The 26,031-nt window shown below is 39.2% G+C and overlaps 1 protein-coding gene across 1 annotated transcript in view; it reads right to left on the bottom strand.

The window, feature by feature from the left end:
- Positions 1-26,031, bottom strand: part of LOC128856977 (thyroid receptor-interacting protein 11-like) — a 59,376-nt gene that overhangs the window by 8,449 nt on the left and 24,896 nt on the right. The window contains exon 2 of the mRNA XM_054092457.1: positions 4,528-7,853. Coding sequence (XP_053948432.1) covers positions 4,528-7,730 — 3,203 coding nt within the window. The 5' untranslated portion in view covers positions 7,731-7,853. The remainder of the gene's footprint in view (positions 1-4,527; positions 7,854-26,031) is intronic.

The raw sequence follows: 26,031 nt of genomic DNA, 5'->3' as shown, positions 1-26,031 counted from the left end.
AGGCTTAAAAGCGATAGCAGGTTACTATTACCTATGACTGCGACTGCTGATGTTTGTGCTGCCTTGTTGCCGTGCGCGTCGGTGCAATACTGGAGCGTACAGAAAAGTGTAGACTATAAAGAAAAACAAACAGAAAACGGGGAACAGCCAACAGCCAGCGGCAGATGACGATGACGAAACGCAGGTAATGTCAGGCTGCCACCAGTGTAAACACATATGCAGAAAGCTTCGTGTATGTGCGTGTGTGTGTGCGTGTATGCCTGCAGTTCAACTGGCTCGCTTTGTCTCCGTCTTAGCACAGTGCCCACATGCACACCCCCGCTGTGCTTGCCGGTGCTCAGAACATATTGTTTGCCCCGTAATTAGGTGATAATTTCACTATACTTTCAAGGCGTTTTCTATTTTTAATGCTTACTGCGTCGACAACCAACGCCAGCGGTACGGCGGAATGGTACTCGTGTACCTATCTGTGCATACATACACACATATTTGTGTGTGTCGGTATACATTTGTGTATATAGCATAAAATATGCCAGTAAATGTCGGTACATAGAGAAAAAAGTAACAACAAAAGAAGGCACGTTTTCTATGCACAGGTAATTTTACTTCTTTTAAAATATTTTTCATTACTTTTTTATCTAAACTCAATTTGTGACTTATCTGTGAAATAAATTTTATGAATATAGGTACATAACTCATTTTAAAAAGTAAGGAGGTTTTTTAGAATTTTTTCCACAAATGCATGTAAGTATTTAAAGTCATCTTTCCAACTTCCTGTTAATGCGCAGATTACGAAACAGGCAGACAAATTTGTTGAAACGCTATAGTCGACTTCGTGTTCTATTTAGTAGCAAAAGTCACGATGGCGAAGTGAGGTGGTGTAATGAAATAATGGAAGAATAATGAGGTGGCGCCTATCGTAGTCCCGTAACTTTGCTCTCAGCGAAATTGCCAATATCAGCTGACTTTAAGTTGCTATCTGAGCAGTATCCACTGTTTTTGGCACCTAAAGACGACCTGATACCCACAGTTTCGTTTGGAAGGAAATTTGATGCATTCAGGGAGGTTTGACGGATATTTTCTTTAGCAATGGGTCCAAGAATGAAACAGAGTCTGGAGCCGGATGGTACCTAAACGATAGTAATAAGTATCACTATGCTATGGGGGAAATGGCAACTGTTTTCCAAATAGAAATGATTGCCATTCTAAAAGTAGCAGAATGGGTATGTGAGAGGAGATGGAGCGGGAAACAGATTGGAGTTTTCAGTGACAGTCAGGCTGCAGCTCAAAGATTGTTCAAGAATGTAAGAAGAAGCTTAATTCTGTCGCAAGACAAAACAGGGTTGTACTTATATATGTGGGCTCTAGGACCCTCCGGTGTTCAAGGAAACGAAATTGCCGATGAATTGGCCAAACGTGGATCAGCGGTTCCTCCACAGTGACCAGAGGCACTAATCGGACTCAGTTCTGCGGAAATCAAGAAGTGGATCAGCTACTATGTATGTAATTCACATAAAGAGCGATGGTCTGGTCTAGAACGCTGCAGAACTGCAAAATGTTTTGTGACAAGTCCGAACAGAAAACTAACAAACTTTCTACTAAAACTTGGTAGGAAAGACGTTCGGTTGATGGTCGGTATTATTACAGGATACAACCCATGGGGTCAGCATATGACCACCATTGGAATCATTGAGGCCCCAATGTGCCTGTCGTGCTTGGAGGAGACGGATAGCACTGAGCACTTTCACTGTGATTGTCCTGCCTTTGCTAGAGCAAGGCTACGAGTTTTAGGTTCCGGAGTCGTGAGAATGAGTAATATTCGTTCTCTAAAACTGGAGGATATTTACAGATTTGCCAAAGAATCTGGAAAATTCTCACAGGACTAACTATCCTATCACTGTCTCTATTCTTTCCTATCTCTTTCTCTATATTTACTTTTCTCCTTCCCTCCTTGACTATGTACCCTCTTTCCAGAGCTCTAAATTCCATGGGATGTTTAGCCTGAGTGTTTTAGGAGCCACCAAATCTCCTGCTGCTTCCTGGCTCGACCTTTTCAAATTTCAATTCGAATTGGTAATTATTGCGACCAGATTACCATTTTCGTAACTTGATTTAGCTTCTTTTTTTTTTGTTCTCTAACCTCGGAGTTTTAGTTCTTTGGTTAGATTGGGTTTTTGTGGCAGTCGGTTTAGAGTAGCCAACTCACTTAGACGATGTAGATCCGTTGTGGTACCACTGTGTAATACAGGAACCTTACTGCTCATTTTTTTTCATGGAACAGTTAGACTCTCTTATGAAACGTAGGATACGTTTTATCCCAACATCGGTTAGTTCCGTAAGAGAGTCAAAATGGTATTTCCCTAACAACCTTGCTCTACTCCCAGCTAAGGCTGGACAATTACAGAGGAAGTGTCTAACTGTTTTTTTCTCTTCCTCGTCTCAACAACTTCTGCAATATTCATGCGAAAATATTCCTAGCCGAGAAGAGTGTAGCCTACCTAACAGCTAATGACCGGTGACAAAAGCCATGAACTTCTAACTGTTCTCTCTTGAAGGTTGAGCAATTCTCCTGATCTTTTCTTATATTGTATATTTGCGGCCAAATTAGCCTGATTGTAACACAAGTATTTTTTTCTTTTCATGACCTATTGGCCTCTTGGAGAATATTAGTTTTTATTCTTAATAGCCGTAGGAATCTCAATATTGCCGCTGTTTTCAAGCAGGGGAAGATTAGCGAAATCAGTTAAAAAAAAACGAATTCATCCCCAATTTAATATTTTTGGTTTTAATCAAACGAGATCGCCAGCGCCAAAAACCTTAGGCCGTTGTATTCTCTACTCTTGTCTCGGCGTTCCATAACAAATCATTGCATTAAGACATCGGTTACGAAAATACCGAAAACCTGGCAATCAGCTGTTGTGTGTTTCCTAACAGTCCTCATCTCGCTCTAAAGGCAAGTATTCTTTCGACATTTTTGAGTTACTTCAATAATTTCTTAGATGCGCGCACAGCAACGTTTTAGCTCTTCCAGTCAAGGATGCTTTGAATCCTATCATGCGAATTCTGACCCTTAGTGGCACTAATTTTGGCCAAAATGTTACTTTTGCTTTTAACCCAACGAGTTTGCTATCGTCTTTATCCTCAGTGTCACTATTTTGGTCATCGGAGACTGGTGGGCTAATATTTTCTGTCACTTTAATCCGTAGAATCGTCGCCCAGACAAATCGGGTCATCGGAGACTAGTAGCTTAATATTATCTCTCTCTTTTCAAGCCATAGAATTGTCTAGAACCGTCGCCCAGACAAATTAACAACAACCTTGACGGCCTATCGACAGATCTTAAAACATTCTGGGTACCCAGTCGCAGCGAAATCAAAGCAGGGAAGATCTGCAAACGTGTTTATAATAGTGAAAGTATTCTGTGAACTGAGCTGGTCATCTAACAGAACAGATCAACTCGAAGCGGAGTGCATGATGAGGCTTAAAAATGGAATACCCAGGAGGCAAAAATCAACATTTTCGACTTTGACGTCGATGACACGTCCCGCAGCGGAAGGCCTTCCGAATTTAATGAAGAACGTCTCAAATCACTTTTGAAGCAAAACGACCGCCAAACCGGAAACCGGCTTAAAAATGAACTGCGATCTTAAAATGATTCTGAACAACCTTCATTCAATGGGATTTGCCAAAAAATTGGAAGTCTGTGTACCTCACGAGATCAAGGAAAATTACGAAGAAAGTCGCTTTCAAATGAGCAACGCGCGATCATAAACAGCGCTTTTTGTTCCGAACCGTCACGGGAGATGAGAAATGGTGCCTATACATCAATATGAAGCAAAGAAAGGACTGGGTGGCTCCAGGAGATACACCAAAGCCGAGAGTCAAGCCGAATCTTCATCCAAAGAAGTTCATGATTTGTGTTTGGTGGGACTGAGAGGGCATGGTGCACTGGGAAATGCTCGAAAAGAATGCCACGGTCAACAAGGGGCTCTAGATCGCCCAGCTACACCGCGGGAATGAGACTATTCGAATGAAAAGACATGATCGGCATGGTCAAACTATACTCCTTCACGACAACGCCAGGCCCCATGTTGCACAAGTCGTCAAAGCAGCAATCCAAGAGCTCGAATAGGAGGTCCTTCAGCAGCCGCCGTATTTTCCGGACCTTGCACCGACCAATTACCATCTTTTCCGCTCCCTGTCAAACCATATGAAGGGCCTTACCTTCGATAACAAAGAGGTCCTTCAAAACTAGCTCAACTACTTCTTTGACACCGAATCAGGCGATTATTGGCGGAACAGCACCAACAAATTGGTCGTTATCAACAGAAAATATAATTGAGTAACTCATTGATATAATTATTGTTTTTTGTTTAAATAAAAGACTTCGGTAAAAACGCTACGGACTTACTCCCCTACCCAATATATATAATTGGAGCGTACACCCTTTCTGGGTATTTGGCCGAGCCACTATAACAACAGCTAATTTATATCTATAACAAGAAGTTGTTCCAATTTTGAACTCACCTCGCCGATGTGTATGCGTTGCTTGATTTCGCCACATCATCCTGCAGTGCTATCATTTTTGCTTTGGTCTCCTCCAACTCTCGCTGCATTTCCACCGTCTCCTGCGTATGCATATCTTCAATTTCCAGCAAATGCTCTCGCAGTCGCTCTAAATCCTTACGTATAGCCGCATTTTGCTCTTCCACTTCCGCCTTCTCCTGCTGTATCAGCCGCTGGTTTGTCTGCTCCGTCAGTAAATTTGTCGTGAGTATATCGGACTTTTCTTTGAGGAATTTTATTTGGTCTTGCTGCTTCTCCAGCTCCTTACGTAACTCGCTTAGCGTGCTGTCTAGCGTTGGGCATCTATCGCATGGTTTTTCTTGTTGTTGATGTTGCAGTTGTTGTACAAGTGGCTGCAGACGTTGAATTTCTGTGTAGTATTGCATGTTTTCCGCATGTTTCTGTTGCAGCGCCTTAATCATTTCGCTCTTCTCGTAGTTCAATGTTTCGACAGTTTTTTGCAAATCAGCTGTAGCCAAGAGTTCTGCTTCCAGCTGTGCAATTCGTGTAATTGCTGACGCATCGGTACTGGTAGATGTTACCGCCGATTCTTGCAGTGTCTTTAGCTCGACGCTGTGTGCTTCGTATTTCCGCTTTAACTCTTCAAATTCGGCTATAAGTGCTTCTTTCTCCTCTTTCAGCTGCGACAAGTGTTCGACATTAACTGTTTGTTGTTGTAACTTTTCGTGCAACTCATCATTTTCTTTCTCTTTCTCTGCTAGCAAACTACGCATCTCATTCAATGCGCTTTCCTTCTCTGCTATTCTTTGCTCGGACTCATTAAACTGCTCGAGTATTTTAGCTAAATAATCACTCGTTTCTAGTATTTTTTTCTTATGGCTCTCCACTACTATACCTTTGGCCAATAATTCCTGATTCAACTGCTGATTAAGTGTGGCCAGTTCATCGAGTTGCTTTTGAACGTCACCGCTCCGATCGCGTTTCTCTTCCAGCTGCTTTACATCTTGCCGCATGCGCATCACAAGCATCTCTTGCGCCGATAACTTTTTCTCTGCTTCCTCTCGTTTCTTTATGGCATCCTGCAGTGCTGATTTTTGCGTCTGCATGGCTGCTACCAAATCTGCGTGATCTTTGCTCAATCGCACCAATTGACCTTCTAAGTTTTGATGCTTTTCTTCAGCGCTCTTTAGCGCTACATCATCGTCTGTTTGCTTACAATTGATGGACTTTTGTTCGTTTAGCTCAAACAGCAAATTTCCTTTTTCTAACTCTAATGCCTCGACCTGCAACTTGAGATCGTTTTCGGCTGTTTGCAGCTCACTGAAACGCAGTTGGATGGCGCGTAACTCTTCGGTCAGCGCTTGTTTCTCACGTTCGAGTTCATCTTTGCTTTTATTTAATTCATCGTATTCTTGCTCCAAAGACTGGTTCAACTTACTAGACTCCTCCAGCTGTGCTTCTAGCTGCATAAGGCTTTCTTCGTTGTGTTCGTGGATCGTTTCCAGTTTGTTGCGTTTATAGTTCTCCAGCTCGTTCAGTAATATCTCGTTATTTTTCATTAGTTCGTCGCACTGTAGAATGTACTGGGAGATGTCGGCCTCAAGCGTTTTTTTCTCATGATCCCAAACCATTTTACTGTCTTGTAAATCGAGTATTTCCTCAGACATGCGTGATATATTCCGTTCCATTGCATTGACGGTTCTGGTGACGCGCTCCTGCACTGCTCGACAAGCCTCTTCCATTTCGTTCGTCAGCTTGGATTTTATGTGCGAGCTGAGTAGCTCTCTTATTTTGTCCACCGTTAATGGCTCATCATCATCAGCATCCAAATCGGTGACCTCTTGCTTTTCCTCAGCAATGGCTTCTCGGAATTTCGCTTGCGCCATCGAAAGTACTTCAGCACGTAGACTTTCGTTTTCGTCATTCAGCGACTTGAGACGGTCCGCTAACTCGGCGCTGTAGTTATCAGATTCTGCTTCAACATCTGCAGTTAGGTGCAACTGTTGATTCTCAACCATCAAGTTTTGTACTTTGCTCTCCAGCTCGGTGACGCGCTCTTGTGTGGCACGTAGACCCTGTAACTCAATCTGCAGACTTTCTTTCTCACTCTCAGACAACAACAATCGCTTCTCAAGCTCTAAAGCATTCTGCAAACTCTCCTTCATGTTGGTAATCTCCGTCTCGATCTTCACTTTCTCTTCAGTCAGCGCCTTTAGCTGTTGCTGTGCGATGACAGCTTCAGCCGCCTTTTCTTTCAAAGCTTCCAGTTTTTCTTGTTGTTCTTCTAATTGTTCTTTCGCAGCTTGCAAAGCGCCATCAGTTTCCTCACAACGGGTCTGTAGTTCCTGCATATTTTCACGCAGCACCGTCAACGCCAGTTCCTTCTCCATTTCACAATCTTGCAATTTCAATGCAAAGCTGCCATTTTCCAATGTTAATTCCGAGACTCGATTTTCCAATTGCACAATTTTGTCCTTTAGCTCTTCCTTTGTCGGCGGCGTGGCGGGGCCAGAAGAATTGGCGTCACCTTCACGCACCACAATGAACTCGTCTTCGCTTTGCTTGCCAGTTGAACTGGTCGACGACTCTGATGTCTTTTTCTCCTTCACTTGTTTTGCATCTTCTAGTTCCTTCATTAATTGTTCCACACGCAGTTGAAGTTGAGCCATTTCTGCCTCAGCTTTGTCTGTCAAATGTCCGGCAGCTTTCACCTTTTCAATAAGTTCCACATTATCTTGCGTCTTTTTATCGAGCAGTGCTTGCAAATCGGCCATATCCTCAGTGGACTTCTTGATCTCAGCTTCATAATTAATAACCAGAGTTTGCAGCACCTGTTTCTCTGACTCAAACGCTTCTTGTTGTTTCGCTAAACTCTCTAATTGCTTCTGCATTGTGGCCGTTGCCAATTCACTGTTTATGAATTTGTCGGCGTGCTCCTTCTTCAAGGCCTCATAAGTGTTGGTAACAGCTGTGAGTTTCTGCTGTAGATCGGTTTTGAGTTCAAGCACATTTTGCATAGCCAGATTATGTTGATTGTCCAACTCTTCGAGCGCCAAATTCAACTGCTTATTCTCCTCCTCCAATTGCTGATTCCGCTTTTCGAGTGCCACGTTATGCTCATTGGAAGCGCGTGGTACGCGTTTTTTGGATGAGGTGCGTGCGCTGCTGCCCAGTGGCACCTCCTCCAGAGTAATGTTGACCATTTCGTTGCCAGTGCCGCTACTCGATGATTGCGAGGAGTGATCATTGTCAGATTTGACATTTTCTGGTTCCCAGCACCAGCTGTCTTCCAACGGAGTGGCTGCATTTGTGTCATCCTTTGTAGGCTAGAAAGAGGCAAAATGATTACAAATTAGTAAAAATTTATTGTAGGTGAAAATTTAATGAAGAGTTTGGCTTAAGATAGGGATAGCTGATATAGGGTCTTGCAAAGGTATAGTTCGTAATTGTATATCCCATTGAAATATCCTAACTTTTCTCTCAAAAAGCCAAATAGCGATTTGTAAGGCAAGTTATTTAGTTTTAATGACTTAGGATACACCATAGAGGGCCGAAAAATACTTGTCTGCTGTATTTGAGGTTATGTAAGAAGATAAGGTACTTCCTTTTCAAAGAGGTCGTTATGGCTTCTTCAGTATTACCCGGATCTTTTGTGGTTTTTTGCTATAATTAAACCTCTGTACCTTTAATTCGTATTCAGTAAACTCAAAATGCTTTTCAAAACTTATAAAAAGGTTTTAAATGTTAAGAGGGGTTAAGAGAAGCAGGTCTAGTATTCTCGGGTAACCTCAAAAGGAGCAAAAATTATATTTGCACTTTCAAAACGTCAAATTTTATAAGAATCAACAAATTTTCAGCAGCACTAAAATCTTCTCAGAGGGGATGTTTTTAACCTTTTTTTTTTTAATTATAAAAATTTTTTCTTAACTTACAATTTTGGTAGTTTCAAATTAAAAAAAAATAAATAAACACCAAACTCAAAAATTTTCGCTTTTTGAGTATAAAAAATCACTGTATTTATTGCCAAAAGCAAAAAGCTGGCATCACTGCAAAACCATGCTAGGCTGACGTCACGTACTCTCTGATGTGCGTAATCTTGTTTTTACCATTCTTATTTATCCACTATATTTATTCATATTTCGTATAAATATCTTTCCAATGCGAATAGAATAAGCAGCAGGCAAATTTTGACAGTAATGGCGAAGCGAATTTGCCAATGGCAATACAGAAAATTCATTTTCGACGCTCATTCGCCATTTTGTGGTGAATTCGCTGGAGATTCTCATACCACAATTCGGGGCTACTAAATTCGCCTATATTTTCATTCGCTTTGCAAGTGACAATACCAGCCTTAAACTCGAACAAACTACGTTAGGTGAGAGTACAGAATGATATTTCATAATCCACCTATAACCAGAGCACTTTTGAAGTAATATACAATAAAATCTTAAAAATAAAACGAAAAATATTGATTTTACATTAAATCTTCCATTGACGCTCTGCTCTGTTATTCAATTCTGCCCTGTTATGGCCGATGTTATTAACATTTATATTACCTTAATTTTATGTAAAATTGTATACCTCCAGTCTGTAAGATATGCCGGTCATGTCACAGACTAAATCAATCGAATTGAAAATGAAATGTACGACTATTTATAAGTCTTAACTAAAACATTTTCTTTACATTGTACCTCTAATTTGTAAGCTTCTTCAGCCACAGATTTAATAAATGAGTTGAAATGACGTTCCATAGTCGCATTTAAATTTTCAGTCGGCGCAAACGCATAGAAATAAGGCTGCATAAAATGTCATCCGACTCATTAAAGTCAACACAAAGGTGCCACTTAGGTAATAAATATTAATGAACACATTCCGCTACTCGCTAATTTAATCTTAACGCCTTTTCTTAAACCACATCTTAATTGAAGTTCCACCACAAATGAAGCGGGCGGCTATGCGGCTGCATGCAACTTTTCACGCAAAACACTTGCCAATGCAGCATCACCTTCTCAATTTATTTTCTTATTCTCATAAATGCTTAGCTAAATGATTATGTCTGTAAGCGTGCGTATTTAAATAAATTGCATACTTGAGCTTGTTTCGAGTGTCTGCGAGCGTGCGAGCGTGCGTGCGTGCGTGCGTGCGTGCCTGCGTTTCCATTCAGTCGTTCCGCTATTTTCAAAATCACTCAAGCGGCAACACAAAATGCAAAGGCATTGACGACAATTGGAGAGCACACCAGCAAAGGCGGCGACCACAATAGCGAAGCAGGCAACAAGTTACAATAAGTTAGCCCAGTAGCACTGGACACAGCCACAGTCACACAGCAACAGCCGAAAGCATTGCAATTTGGTTCGTCATACGCCATTGTGCAGAATAATTTCACCTCCTCTATTAACTACTAACCAGCTAACATAGCTGTGTAAATTTTATTTGCATGTGTACAAGTATTCGTGCGTTATACCCGCATGTGGACCCAATAAACCAAAGTGAGAGGCCTTGGCATTATTTGCTTGATTGTACCAGAAGTAAGGGCATATTTATTAAATTATTAGAATTTATTTATTTTATTTTTAAATCCATGTATAAAAATATTAAAATTAAAGCCCAGGTAAGACCTATGCTGCTATGCGTTTTAAGCTTTAATTAATTTAATAGGATAAAATTGGAAAACAAATGAAGAGGAAGGTGGTCAGCAGGTATTAGAAACAGGAAAAAACGAATACGCAGTTATTATTTTATACTTAAATACATCGAAAAGAAAAGAACTTAGTTATCATTATATTTTCATTATTATATTTTTTATCTTCCCGTCTAGGAAGAGTGGAACACTAGCCCAACATAGCTAGATGATGACTAGCAAAAATGGTATACAAATGGATCCAAAACGTTCCAGGGAGTAGGACCAGGACCAGTAGAAAAGTGGGGCCTAAAATACACAAAACTTTTACACTGAGTACAGATACTAAATTTTTCAAACCGGAGCTTTTCGCCATTATGAAGACAGTGGAAATCGTATCCACAAGAGTTAACATTAAAATACTTTCAGACAGTCAAGCAGTCTTCAAAGCCTTAAATAGCTTAACGTTCAATTCAAAAATGCTTATAGAGTGTAATAATGCACTCAACAAACTGGTGACTCTTAATCAGATTGCCCTGATTTGGGCACCAGGACATGAGGGACACGAAAGAAACGAGAAGGCAGACTTTTATGCCAAAAAAGGGGCGGAAAAGCCATTTATTGGACCAACCACATTTTTCGGGTTGAACAAAAAGAAACTAAAACAGGAAACCAAAAATGGACTAAAAAAAGCAAGGAATACTAGAACGGCACAAATAGTCTTAATCACACCAAAAAGTTCCTGAACTTTAATACCAACCGAGCAAACTCTGCTCTAGCCCTATACAAAAAGGGTATCAGATTACTCTGTGGAGCACTTACAGGCCACTTTGCCTGGAATAAACATTTCAATACAATAAGACTATCTAGCACTAGGTTATGCAGGTTCTGGAGTGATAAAGAGGAGTCCATGGAACACTTGTGAGCAACAACTGTGAAGCATTCGGTCAAAGAAGGCACAGAATCTTCTCGATCATCATCAGAAGGGCTCGTACCTACTAGAGAATGAAGAAATGTTCTCTCCTAAGGAGCTGGTTCGATTCCTCGCAATACTAAATAATTAAAATTAAGCACTTAGGAGCGCAACAATTTTACGCAATAATGGATTTATTTTTCCTCAAACTAATATTTAAGATTGGATCGAAGAATCGAGCGCGCCAGCTTACAGGATAATTTCAATCGCTGAGGGCATTAAAAGGGGGTTCATAGAAAATGAAAACAGTGCATCCAAGACTCCGCGATGCTTCTTTAAAATCTCGATGAACCAGCAAAAATCAATGCGAAAAAATCACAAAGCACACACAAATTAGATTCAAACTGTTTCGCAGAAAGTTGGTGTCGAGAACGAGTTAAAATGCACATTTTCTATAGCAACAGGTAAGAATAAAAACCGGCATGCGTGAGAATAAAAACCACTAAGCGCTACCGAGGAAAAGTAAGTTCGGAGAATGGTTAAGCTGGGACGTAGCACAATATTCTGGGAACGATTTACTGGCTTTGGTTAGCTGGATGTTTTAGTTGGAATCTACTCAGCTACATAGCACCTCTTTCACATTCTCCGAACCGCGTTTCTTGGAACTATCACTAAATGGCATTGACCACGACGACTACTGATAAGTAAACGGATGGAGGCAGGTTTTCGACATGTTGCTATGACAGAAGGCAGTAGCAGAAGGCACAGTGAGTGCAGTTAAGTAGCAACAGGTATTTGAGGTAAATTTAATAATTCTAAGTGGAATACGCTTTTCACAAATCGCTGAAACTTGGTGCGTGTTTTTCCAAGATATGCTGATAATTAAACATAACCGCGATTTGCGCTAGAAGTGCCATCGCTCTGACTTTGCACGGACCTTTCAAATGATCTTCGTACTTCTGCGTATATAATCATGAAAATGCCAATTTTTCAAAGCGATTCTGCTCGTTGCTATCGTATCAAAATAAAATATTAATATTTTTTTTTGTTTCGTCAGGTAAAAGTTTATTTGCAAGAAATTCGGACTCATATTGGACTGGTCGAGTAATAATACTGATCTCAACTTTATCGAAAATCTTTGGCATATCATGAAAAAACAGGTAACCAGCATCAAACAGATAAGAGGGTCAAAACCTACTTACTTAGATCTGATCCTCAAAAAGTATATTATAAGAGTATATTCCAGCAAAAATATTATAGACTTGGATACATAAAAGGAATTTGAACAAGCATTGAACGCTCTGAAAATGGATTTCAACCACTGGAAAAGTGAATGAAATCACGAGAAAAAAAATTTCAGAATTTGAGACAAAATGTCAGCAAAGTATGGTCGTTTGAAAAGTCCATCAAAAAGAAAAGCTACTTAGTTGTTTGGGGTGAACCTTTTTTACGTTTCGACATAGTCACCAGTAAAGCTGTACGGGTCGGAATATTGGGCAATCTAATCACAACTAGAAGATGCCAGCGGCGGAAATGAACATACATCGCTGGGCAACAGGAATAACGCGCGTGGATAAAGTGAAAAATATACGAGTAAAGGCTCGAGAAGAAAACGAGAGAAGACAGGCTAAGAAGGTACGGAGACGTAATGCGAAGAGACGAAGACCAAATCGTCAAATTCGCCATGCATATAACTGAGCCAACGAGAACTAGAGGAAGTCCACAATCGACCTGGCTAAATACGATACAAAGGGACATAAGAGAGCAATACCTCGATGGTGTAACGACGCAGGACAGAGGAACCTGGCGCACGGACAACGATGGACTACCCCAAATAGGGGCAAGGCAAAGATAGGCAAGAAAAGAGAGAGAGAGAACGAGAGAGATAGAGAGATATTCTCATTTTAGGCTCATACACTTCGCCCAATGCTGTTCTAGTTAGTTGATAACTTCTGAATAACCGGATTGAGCCAAGTCTGAAAAATACCCATTCGTCTCTGCAATCTCCTCCTCGTTTGAATAAAATCTTTTCCCGCCAGCCATTTCTTTAAATTAAGTAACAAATAGTAGGCCGAGAGATCCAAGGGAGTCAAGTCTGGGGAATAAAGGGGATGTAAAGGGAGTTGGAACCCTACTGAGACGTGAGCTGGTGCATTGTCATGATGGAATAGGAAAATCACTTGACTTCCTCGATTCAAACGAATGCCAAACACAAAGAAACAGACCGATCTTGGTGAAACTTGGAGTGCATACTTCCAAGAGATGCTACTAACTAAACATAAGCGCTTGTAGTGCCATTTCTCTGACTCTGCATGGACTTTTTAAACGACGCTCGTATTTGGTAAGGTCCCACTCGCAGTTTTTACACATTTTATAAAACCTGACTGCAAAAAGGTGCTCAATACGGGTGAGGCGCAGTGAAAAATTGAATGGGTCGGATTTCTGTCTGCGAAACTTTGCTGAAACTTTACTAATAAAATCTCGATATTTTTCAAGTGAATGTTTCTCCGTGATGGAAAATAGCGCACATACCGGTATAATGCGTAAAGAGATCGTAAACGAAGCTTGCTGCGGCTTCTCAAACTGCAGTAAAGACGGCATTGCGGGATTGAAGTAAGCAATTGAGTCATGACAATGCTAGCCCACTTGTGTACGCCTCTGACGACGAGGGAGAAGTTAGGTTGGGAAATTTGATGCATCTAGGTTAGGTAGATTAGGTTAGCCAGGTTGCTTGTTCAAGGCATGACACTCGGTAATCCTAAAGCACATTGTGATAGCTGCATTTGATTTCCAGCCTCTAAGTTGCTTTAACCACTTAGATGTTTTTACGAAGACAACTAGTCCCAAATTTCCCAGGTCTTCAAAGAAATAATCGCCCAGATATTTGGCACGGGTGGTGTTGTACCGACTCAATTCCTTCTTCATATTCACAATTCTTGCAGAAGCCATTCTACTGGCTAGGGTGCCAATAGTGCAGTGAACCGTTATAACACCAGTGAGGACGCTGTTAAATCTGTCGAATCCAGGCAGACATTTTGTCCTTTTAAGATTCAGTTTTGACCAGAGCGCTTTGGAGACCCTGCAGTTAATAGTCAGAGACCACCTTCTTTTGGTTTCCGTGATTCCGGAGGTTTAGAGTTATGCTTATGTCCTTCACCACTCGCTGAAGGTCAAGCTTGATGCATCTAACCTGTAGTACTATGACTGCGCTCTATAATTTATTTTAATAAAGTTGAATTTAGAAGAGGCCTGAGAAAAGCAGTTGAATCTGCTTTTCATTGACAAAACTAAATAAGTTGTAAGCTGATGAAGCAATGACTTGAGCCAGAAAAAATTGCAAAGGAAAATCGATCAAAAAGTTAAAATAGTTGGTTCAAAAAAATTCATTAACAAACATAAAAATAATGCCTAGGCTGCATGAAAATTCGCACCGAACTTTTCAGGGGATCTCATATACTAGACATACGACTTTTTCTATGACCCGTGTGGCTGAAGACCAATCTAATCTTTTAATTTATCTATAGAATTTATTTTGTACCATAAATAAACTGTCAATAACCGTAATTATAATAATTCATTTAACTATTTTCTTTGGGTAAGCGACAACTAAAAAAAAAAACAAAAAACCAAAAGTAAATAATTGGCGCATACACTTTTGTTGGATGTTTGGCCGAGCTCCTCCTCATATTTGTGGCGTGCGCCCTGATGTTGTTCCACAAATGGAGGGACCTACAGGCTTAAGACGATTCCGAACGGCAAATGGTTGATATGAGAAGCTTTTCATGGCAGAAACACGCGCGGAAGTTTGCGATCGCAATTAGAAAAAACTTTTTCTATCATTTTCCGAATAAGGGAAACTCAAACTTATGCCCGAAAAGCCTTCGGGCGGCTAAAAAGCCTACAACTTTGAATTCTCTCCTTCACTTCCTTTCGTCGCTATGACTTATTGGGTTGTACATTTTTTCCAAACCATAATTCAGCACAAATGACGACGCTGACGTGCTCAAGCAGCATTCGACTGCTTTATGGTTATTTTCGTTGACTTTTGGGTAGTTAAAGAAGATGAATTTGTTTTGCATAAATTGAATGCTTAGCAAACATTAAGTGAACCGCAGATGAGCCTACATTTAGCGATGGTGTAGTACAAAATGCAGCTATAACAAATAGTTGCAGAGAAGTCAAACCGCATTTGGGCGAGTTCAGCTAATTATGCGATCAAGTTATGTTTACCGCTTGCTTTGCCTGCCCCGTACAATGGCATAATGTATATGTGTATGTGTGCAGGTATGTATGTAGTTAAATAGGCGCATGCGTGCACTTTTGTGGGCATTGCAACTGGGTCAACTCTAATTGCAGGTGAAGTAATGAAATTGAAATGGTCAGCGCGGTTGCAACAACCACGCGCCAGCAAGCGCTGAGCCCAACCCAGTCAAGGGCTTTCCCAATAGCTTTTGTTCACTTTGTGTTGTAGTTGCTATTGTGAAATTATTATTTTAGCATTGTTTTATATATAAGTAAGCAATAATTGGATGCTTTTACTCTCAAGAATGCATTTCAGTTTGCGTTGTTCCGTAGAAAGAACAGAAATAGAGGAATTTCTATCACCTCTTCATGCGTACAGCTAAAACAGCTGTTGATATATGTATATGTATGTACATATGTGTGTAGTCAAGTGTATATGTGTATATGTATGTATGCGTAAAGCACCGATACGGAAATACCTACTAGTTTCCTTTGGCAAACAGAAGTTCATTTGGAAAGGCAAAAAACGCGCAATACTCCTACCCACTAAATGCGTCTGGAAGGTACGTATGTATGTGTAGGTGTGTACAGCATACGGCAGGCTTGTTGATTTGTTAGCGAACCATTTAGTTAGTTAGCAAATAACTACTTGTATTAAATTAAATAAATATGGCCCTGAGCGATTATTTAGCAACCTATTCAAGCCGCTTTTATTCGAAAAAAATTTATTTTAACGCTCGGAAGGAAATCTATTTAAAGCAGTCTACTTGTTTGTTTTCGTATTTACTTGTTTAATTTTTCCAGCAATAAGAATCATTTTAGTTTCTAGCGTTAAAACTGAAAACCAGCTATTTATTTAAGAGGGGCCAACATCAGCTGGCTGAGATCTTGCGGTTTTCGTCTGTGACCTTGCCCTTTCATAGCACAATTCTCAGAGAATATTTTCGACAGAATGTGAAATAAGATCCTTTAACTCATGCAATTTTCCGGTATGACTTTACGTAAATTGTAATTTGGTATTCAAGATTGCTATTACTTGAATTTTCAGCCAAAACATACTCCTCTTCCGAATCAAAGAAAGTTAAAGATTTTCACAATCTTCTCTTCAAATTCTACCAAATTCTTATCACTCAAGAAATTTTGCAATGAGAGAAAAAGTTGGTAATCGCTTGGTGCCCGGTCCGGAGGTATATGGAGGATGTATTAAAACTTCCCAACCAAAATACTGGAGTTTTTGGCGAGTTACAGGCGTGTGTGGCCTTGCGTTGTCCTCATGGAACACAACACCCCTACTGTTGGCCAATCGCTGACCTCAAACGGTCCAGTTGTTGACAGTACAGATCTGAATTTAGTGTTTGGCCCACCAAATACACAGTAGAACCTTCCTGGCCGTTAGTCCTGATTTAGCCACCATTTCACTGCTTCTTCATGCTTTGGACCCGATCGTTTTCGCATAATATTGTCGTATGTGACCCATTTCTCATCCCCAGACACCCAAGCATCGAGCTTCCTTTTGAATCAAACCATCTACCGAGAAAATAATGGATTCTGTTTCCCCAAACTACAATACAATTATTTTAACAATCTTTAGCTTTGAAATAATTTTGTACGAAAAAGCATTTGGACAATTTTAATTAGCAAAATTTTTTAATATTTCTTTTTTATATATTTTGTTAATATTTAAAAAAAAAAAAATTTTAATATTATATATTTTTTTTTGCTACTTTTTTTAATATATATTTTTTTAATATGTTTTTTTAATATTTTTTTTTTTAATATTTTTGTTTAATATTTTTTTAATATACCTATATTTTTTTATATTGTTTTTAAATATTTTTTTTTAATATTTCTTTTTTACATATTGTATTTTTTTAATATTTTTTTAATTTTTTATTACTACCTATATCTTTTTAATATTTTTTTTTTAATAATTTTTTTAATATTTTTTTTATATTTTTTGTAATATTTGTTTTTATATTTGTTTTTAATATTTTTTTTAATATTGTTTTTTTTTAATATTGTTTTTTTTAAAATTGTTTTTTTTTAATATTGTTTTTTTTTAATATTGTTTTTTTTTAATATTTTTTTTTAATATTTTTTTTTTTAATATTTTGTTTCCAATATTTTTTTTTTTTTTAATATTTTTGAAATATTTTTTTATAATATTTTATTTAAATTTTTTTTTTTATTTTTATTTTTAATATTTGTTTTAATATTTATTTTAATTTTTTTTCAATATTTCTTTTAATACTTTTTTAATTTTTTTTTTAAATAGTTTTTTTAAGATTTTTTGTTTTGTTGGGTGTACACCTGGTGCACGTGACATATTTATGGATTACTATAATATTTATATTCACTATATTAAAAACTCCGGCATATTGCTGTTCAAACAGTGCAACAGCCCTCTTCAAGTACATACAACTGCAGGTTGTCATTAAAAGTCTTGACTTAATATTTTAGTTTTTCCGATTTTAAATTTGCTATTTTACAGTCGTTCGGTCGTTTGGCAATAAAGTCGAAAATTTATGTTCGAAAAAATTGAATTTGCTGTAAATAAATATTTGCGGTAGATGCGGTGACTAAATTTACGAAGTCACGAACTTATGTACACACACACACACATGCAAAGGAGTACACACATACAAATGTATCAGCAGTAACAGCTCAGCAAAGCAAAGGCGTAGAGTAGCGTCATAGAAATGAGTTCATCTGTATGTGTACATAGGCACATTTACATATGTTCACGCATACATACACATACACATAGTTATTGCTTTGCGACAGCGATAAGAGCAACGGAAAACACTGTTATGCGCTTTTATATTCCATAAAAAAACTAAAAAAACAAAAAATATGCGCATAAACTCACAAAACGTTAATTGAAATTAGTTCGCTAGCGAAAAAGGTGGTGAAATTCCACGCCTAATTACACAAAATATGGCATAGGTACACAGACACACACACCCACACAAAGCCAACACCTTACCGCTGGATTCACAAAGCGATATGGAGTTCTGAGTCAATGCATTCACTGCAGTCGCCATGAACACAAATAACAAATTTATAGAACACAATTCTTAACTTTCAAATATATTTTAGCGTGTGTGTGTGTGTGTGTAAGCTATGTCATCGATGTTCTTTCATTTTTTTTTTGTAGGTGGTTTTGTTACATTCGAGATATTGCCTTTGTTCCTAAACATTCCTCACCAAATTGCATTTTCGCGCCTGTCGCTATTCCTCCAATAAAGAGTTAATATATATGTAAATCAGTACATATATACTTTTATATATAATATATAGATATATTTTACATATTAATATTTCATTGTTCGCGTTAGCAACAAAACCAAAAACTTACTTTGACAGCAAATTTAAGCGTTTGGTCGTAAAAAATTAAAGTAATAGTGAGCAACTCATGACTGCAGTTTCTAATTTTTTCCAGTTCCAACTGGCATAGATAAACGTAGATTAAGTGTGACATTTGAAACGTACAAAAATTAAAGATCGATGAAGTGGAGGGTATGGCACGAATCACGGAATTAGTGGAAAAATACAGTTTAAATTAGTTATCCCGCAATCCACTTGCAGTCAGCGAAATCCTTGCAATAATTTCTTAAGCAAATCATTGATTCAAATTTATGATCTGAAATTATCGATGCTCACCATTCAGTTAGCTTCTCCGTGCAGCAAACCGAGAGGGGTATTCACCTGAAAACCTGCCGGCAAGTAGGCATTGAATCAACTCAGCAAGCACTGGGCAAAAACTCTCACATCCAAGGTTGCGTGCTCTTACTGGTCATGTGTGAATGGGATGTATTCGAGGAAGCTTATGCGGTGAACAAAGCTGCATCTCTCCTTACTATCCGATGGAAATTCAAGTGGTTAGGCACACCACAATTCCAAGCTCATTGTGCAGTAATTATATTGAGAAAGGGGAGGTGAAATGATTCTATCAACTGTTCTAAACAGTCATGCTTTCGGACAGCTAGGCATTTCAGTTGCCATTTTTTAAGTCTGCCCGTAGCCGAGTGGGTTTGTGTGCGTCTAACGTTCGATAAGATCGGGTTCGAAGTCAATTGTGGTTATGGAACATTGTAACCAATTGCAAAAAAAATGGAAATTCTTCAAACACTTTATAAATGAAAAAGCTTCTCATAGAAACCATCTGCCGATAGGAGGTGCCAACAAACTGTAGGTCCTTTCATTTGCAAGACAACATCAAATGGTGGAAAAGCGCGGATAAGCCGCTGCAGCACAATACAGCATTTTCTTCCAGTCATCGTTATTCATTCATAATATGTCATGCCTTGGAAAAGACCCATGAAAGTAGAATCGGCACACACCATCTTTACGTCAACTTCAACGCTGCATTCAACAGTACGAAAAGGAGTTCCTTGTATGCCGCAATATCTGAATTTGGTGTCACCACAAAACTAATACGGATATGCGAAATGGCGCTGCTCAATACCAGCAACGCCGTCAGAATTGGAAAGGACCTCTGCGATCAGTTTGATACCAAACGAAGCTCGCTGTCGTGCGACTTCTTTAACCTGTTGCTGGAAAAGATCGTGCGAGCCGCAGAGCTAAATCGCTCAGGCACAGTTTTGACCTATGGCCTATTGGCGAATAGTATTTTTTATCCTTAATTTGTTGATTCCTGGCGCCTGCTAAAAAGAGCCGAAAGAGGCTCCAACGTAACGCTAGTCATAGCAGTAGACCAAAAATCAGCCGCCAGCCTGAAGGAGTACAATGGACCGAAGAGTTAGTGGACCAAATGGAGGCAGTGGAGTTACAAGAAGAGGATGAAAGTCCTCCCAAAGACTCCGAAAAAGAACCGGCGAAATAAGGTGCCTCCAGGCAAATCTTCACCATGCTAAGGCTGCCACCACTGAGCTTAGCAGAAAACTTGCCGGAAGTATCAACATAGGGCTGATCCAAGAGCCCTGGATCTACAGAGGCCGTCCTCAAGGCCTCAATGTCCAAAACACACAGGTAATTTATGACAAAAGCGCTGTCAAACCTAGGGCTGCGATAATCATAGATACCAATATTAAATTCTTGCCATTCACAGAATTCATGGATGGCGGCACATCAACAATACTGGTCGATGCGGAGTCTGGCGGAAGCAAGAGAGAGGTCGTAATCGCCTCAGCTTATTTCCCCGGAGACGCCGACATAGTACCACCAGAAAAAATCAGAGGCCTAGTGGAGTATTGCCAAACCCACAATCTAACCCTCGTAATTGGATGCGACGCCAACTCCCACAATGTGGCATGGGGAAGCACGAATACAAACAACAGAGGTGAGTCACTCCTTGAATTTTTATTACTTAGTAATATAACAATAGTAAACAGGGGCAATAAACCCACTTTTGTAAACGCAATACGACAAGAGGTACTCGACTTAACTCTAATTACTAACAAATCTTTGAATATGATCAGTAACTGGAGAGTCTCGGATGAGGACTCAATGTCTGACCACAAATACATACTCTTTGACCTAAATGGGGTGGTAAAGTTCTCCACATTTTACAGAAGCCCAAAAACAGCAAACTGGAAAAGATACAATGAATGTCTTTCAGCTAAGCTTAATAACAGCGTAAGCAAAATAACATCAACAGAGGAACTAGAAGAGGCAGTAACAGAAATGACTGACTCAATCATGGCCTCATATCAAGACTGTTGTCCACTAAAAATGAAATCCTCCACGAAGAGGGTCCCCTGGTGGAACAACGAACTTGACAAACTTCGGAAAGCAACGAGAAAACTATTCAACACTGCAAAGAAAACAAACAAATGGGACGAATATAGGAAATCCCTAACTAACTATAACAAAGAACTAAGGAAATCCAAACGTAACTCTTGGAAAAACTTCTGCGAGGATCTAAAAGATACTCCAGCAACAGCTAGAATCCAAAAATCACTTTCCAAAGGTGACTCAAGTCCCATAGGCACACTAAAAGGTCCAAACGGAACTATTACCAACACATTCGTAGAAACACTAGAGCTTCTTCTAAAGACTCACTTCCCAGATTGTAAAAGTCATGACCCATCAATCGACAATAGTCTAGACATGGTAACTCACCATCAACGGAGATCTACGGTCTCATTTGTCAATAAAATCATAAACTTCGAAAGGGTAGAGTGGGCAATTAACTCCTTTAAACCCTTTAAATCACCAGGGCCGGATGGAATATTCCCAGCACTTCTATCCAAAGGCACTGTGGAACTGATCCGAGTCATGGTGAAAATCTTCAGAGCTAGCCTAATATTGGAATACATTCCAAAGATATGGAGGAAAGTGAAGGTAATATTTATTCCTAAGGGAGGTAACAAACCCCCTGATTCTCCAAAATCTTACAGACCAATCAGTCTATCGTCGTTCATGCTAAAGACAATGGAAAAACTACTCGAATACCATCTAAGAGAAGAAGTAATCTTCAAAAAACCCCTTCATAAGCTGCAATTTGCTTACCAAAAAGGGAAATCCACAGTCACAGCACTGCACACACTCGTTGTCAATATAGAAAAGGCCCTAAATCAAAAAGAAATAGCCCTATGTTCCTTTATGGACATAGAGGGAGCCTTCGACAACGCAAATTACAAATCCATGGAAACAGCACTCGAAAAAAGAGGTGCAAACCCAATATTAACTCACTGGATAAGCCAAATGCTTAATCAGAGGATTATTAAAGCCTCGCTAGGCCAAGCTGAACTTAATGTCACAACAGTAAAGGGATGTCCGCAAGGAGGAGTCCTTTCTCCACTGCTATGGTCCCTACTAGTTGATGACTTGGTGCAGCACCTAAACAACAAGGGATTCATAACCATTGGTTATGCAGATGACATATCTGTTGTAATAAAAGGCAACCATGAAAGGACACTAACGGACTTAATGCAAAACGCCTTGAGCGCAATATGGGAATGGTGTAAAAAGGAGGGGCTGTCGATCAACCCTAACAAACCCACAATAATCCCCTTCACAAGAAAAAGAAAGTTAGAGTTTCCTGCATTGAAACTAAATGAAACAGTGATAGAACTAAAGGAAGAGGTCAAATATCTAGGTTTAACCTTAGATAAAAAACTCACTTGGGAATCACATATAAATAATATAACAAAAAAAGCCACGAAATCCATGTGGACAACCAAACAATTACTAGGGAGATCCTGGGGCCTCAGCCCTAGTATGGCCCTCTGGATATACACCCAAATGGTTAGACCAATCATACTGTATGGGGCACTAGTATGGTGGAGCAAATCTATCCAACAAACAGCGATAACCAAACTGGGAAAAGTACAAAGGCTTGCTTACCTATGCATCACAGGGGCTATGAGAACTACCCCAACAGCTGGCATGGAAGCACTCCTTAATCTCCCACCACTTCATATAGCAATCCAAGAGGAAGCAGCTACGCAAGCACTCATGCTACACATGAAAGTAAATTTCAAATTGGGCAACCTCACCGGTCACCTAAATATCCTAAACAAAATCAAAAACACCATAAGCATGGCTCAAGTTTCAGACCACATTGACCCAACCCTCTGTTTCACAAAAGGATACTCAGTTACCTTTCCTGAGAGGATAGAGTGGAAAACAAACCCGAAATGGATGAATGATGATTCACAAAAATGGTACACTGATGGATCAAAAACACCTTACGGTGTAGGAGCAGGAGTAGTGGGGCCCAGAATCCACAAATCATACACTCTCACCAGGGACACCACCATCTTCCAAGCGGAATTATACGCAATAATGGAAGCAGCAAACATCATGCAACGCAGAAACCACAAGAGAGTAAGGATTAAAATACTCTCGGACAGCCAATCAGTCCTAAAAGCTTTAGATAGCTATACATACAACTCAAAAACCCTCTTAGAATGCCACAAGGCACTCAATAATCTGGCATCCAAAAACAATGTTTCATTAATTTGGGTACCGGGACATGAGGGATATGACGGCAACGAAAAGGCAGACGTTCAAGCCAAAAAAGGGGCAGATGAAAACTTCATCGGACCTAGTCCTATGTTCGGATTCAACAAAAACAACCTAAAACAAAAAATAAAATACTGGGCCAAAACTCTATTAAATCAGCGTTGGAACAATGTAGAGGGTCTTAGACACTCCAAAAAGTTCCTAAGTTTCAACGCTAAAAGAGCCAACATGGCCCTCACGTTAAACAAAAAGAGCATTCGCACTCTCACAGGCGCCCTCACGGGTCACTTCACCTGCAACAAACACTTATCGAATGTCCGGGGTTGACGCATAGAAGGAAAAGGTTTTTAAACAAGTTCATGCTTACAGATGAAGACCTTCAATCACTCCCTCAGAAGGAGCTGGTACAATTCATAAGCATACTTAACAGTCAATAGACAGCATAGGGTGCACAATAGATCAATATGGTCGCAGTGCTAAAGGGCTACTCCTTAGCCCTTTACAACCATTAACCATTATCCTTATCCAATATTGTTTCTCTTTTCAAGAAGTAGAAGATTAGTACCCTTTCTGGCTAGCTCATCTGCCCTGCAATTTTCTTCAATATCTCTATGTGCCAGAACCCATATAAGACTGACCTTGAAGACAGTGCTAATATCATTTAGAGCTGCCAGGCTTTGCTGAGCAACCTTTGATCTTAGTAAAGGGCCGATGTTGAATGTAAACCACACCTAAACGTCAAGTTTTTTTCTGCATTTCATTTGACATTTTTCAATTTCAGACTAATTCAATTTGAACCATGGAAAGATACACAATCGAGCAACGCGTTAAAGTCATTCAGGTTTTTTATGAAAACGGGCGTTCAAATCAAAATGCAAAATGCGGGCGTTCGAAGAAAATCATCTTCAGTGATGAGGCACATTTTCACCTCAGTGGATTCGTCAATAAGCAGAATTGCCGCATTTGGGCGAATGATAATCCAAAAGTGATGGCCGAAAAACCAATGCACCCACAAAGAGTGACTGTTTGGTGCGGTTTATGGGCCGGCGGCATCATTGGGCCGTATTTTTTCTAAAATGATGGAAGATATGGATGTGGACGATATGTGATTTCAACAGAACGGTGCCACTTGTCATACAGCTAACGAAACAATGGCTCTTTTGCGCGAAAATTGAAAAATTTGATGGCCGAATAATCTCACGTCGCGGCGATGTCAATTGGCTGCCAAGGTCATGTGATTTGACACCGTTGGACTTCTTTCTTTGAGGTTATTTGAAAGAAAAGTTGTACGTCGATAAGCCAGCAACAATTCAAGCATAGAGCCTCAATTATGCCTCAGCGTCATCGAAAATTTGGACCATCGGATGGAGGTGTGCCGCCGAGGCCGTGGCGGCCATTTGGCCAATATTTTGTTCCATACGTAAATGAGCCATACCAATATTATCACAATAAAGACAAATGACAATAATTTCTTAAAAAAAATTGTATTTTATTCAAAATCAACACCGGCCCTTGAAACTTAACCATCCTTTATAACTGCCTCCATTGATTTGATGGCCGCCTGTCTTCTCGGATGTAGTTTTTGATACGGCGTGTGTGTTAAGGTACACAGTTACCTCCTTTATGCCCTTAAAGTGCCGGTGATTCATAAAAACTCAGTTATTTAAACCTTCTTCAGCAGTTTCATATAACTTGCCTGTTGCGTTGATGGCCACCACATTGTATTTTAGTTAATCTGAACTAACCCAAAGGACATCAATATGTGGCTTGAACCAACCTAACCAATGACATTACCAACTTGGATACCGATGACTTTGAACTACTAAGTTTTCAGTATTACCACTAGCATCAGATAGCTTTTTATTATTTTTCAAATATTTTTGCTGAATATTTACCGAAATTGGGCTTATAATGAGGAATTTGAAATAGAAACCTAATTTTATGATTATTCGCTTGTCTACTTCTCTCGATTGTCATTTATCTACCCCACTGCTGTATCAGCCGTTAACGTTTGCACTCACCTCATACGAGTATGGTTTCAGAGGAGTTCTATTTAAAATCTACTAATACTTCCAGTTGACATAAACAGCTTTCGTTTCATATTCGTATTGGTGCGTGTGGAGAAATGTGACTAAAAAAATGTGTCTAAAAGCGCTAAGTCACTCATGGAATTAAAAGAATTAAAACAGCTGCATAAACTGTCTGAAAAAAGTCAAACACAATACATAAATATTCTATGTGTATTCAATGCTCTTTACTTATTTATTTAAAAACACTTGCTCCAAAGCAAACAATGTCGCGGTAGGGTTGAAAGCGTAAAATATCAAATTTAATCTACGCCTGTTTGATCGAGAACATACCAAGGAAATATTTGCAAATATAATTCAATATCACGAAGCTTAGATACTAAAGTAAATCCAGGCTTTAACGAAAAATATGGATACATATATGAGCTTTGAGAATATAAGCCTTAATAATTTTAATAAAAAAAACATATTAGAAAAAAATATAAAACATTTATCCAAAAAAAATAAAATGTTTAAGGTTATTTGGTTTGCTTGAACATTTTTGGTGGAGCGGTGATTGATTTATGCGAAAGAAATGAAATCTTGTTGGATTTGTATAATTTTATTAATAAGTTTTATAAGAATGTATTAATTGAATTAAAATTGAAAAAAAAACGAACGCTACAGATGTAGGGAATCATCACGGCTAATAACTACAATAATACAACAACGCCTATTTTATATAGGTTTAAAGGATAATGCAATTTACAACCATTACGTAACAGATTTTT

This window comes from Anastrepha ludens, chromosome 3 (assembly GCF_028408465.1).
Source record: "Anastrepha ludens isolate Willacy chromosome 3, idAnaLude1.1, whole genome shotgun sequence".
In the NCBI taxonomy this organism is placed as follows: Eukaryota; Metazoa; Arthropoda; class Insecta; order Diptera; family Tephritidae; genus Anastrepha; species Anastrepha ludens.
Note: the sequence above shows the minus strand (reverse complement) of the source record. Positions and strands in the feature narration are given on the sequence as shown.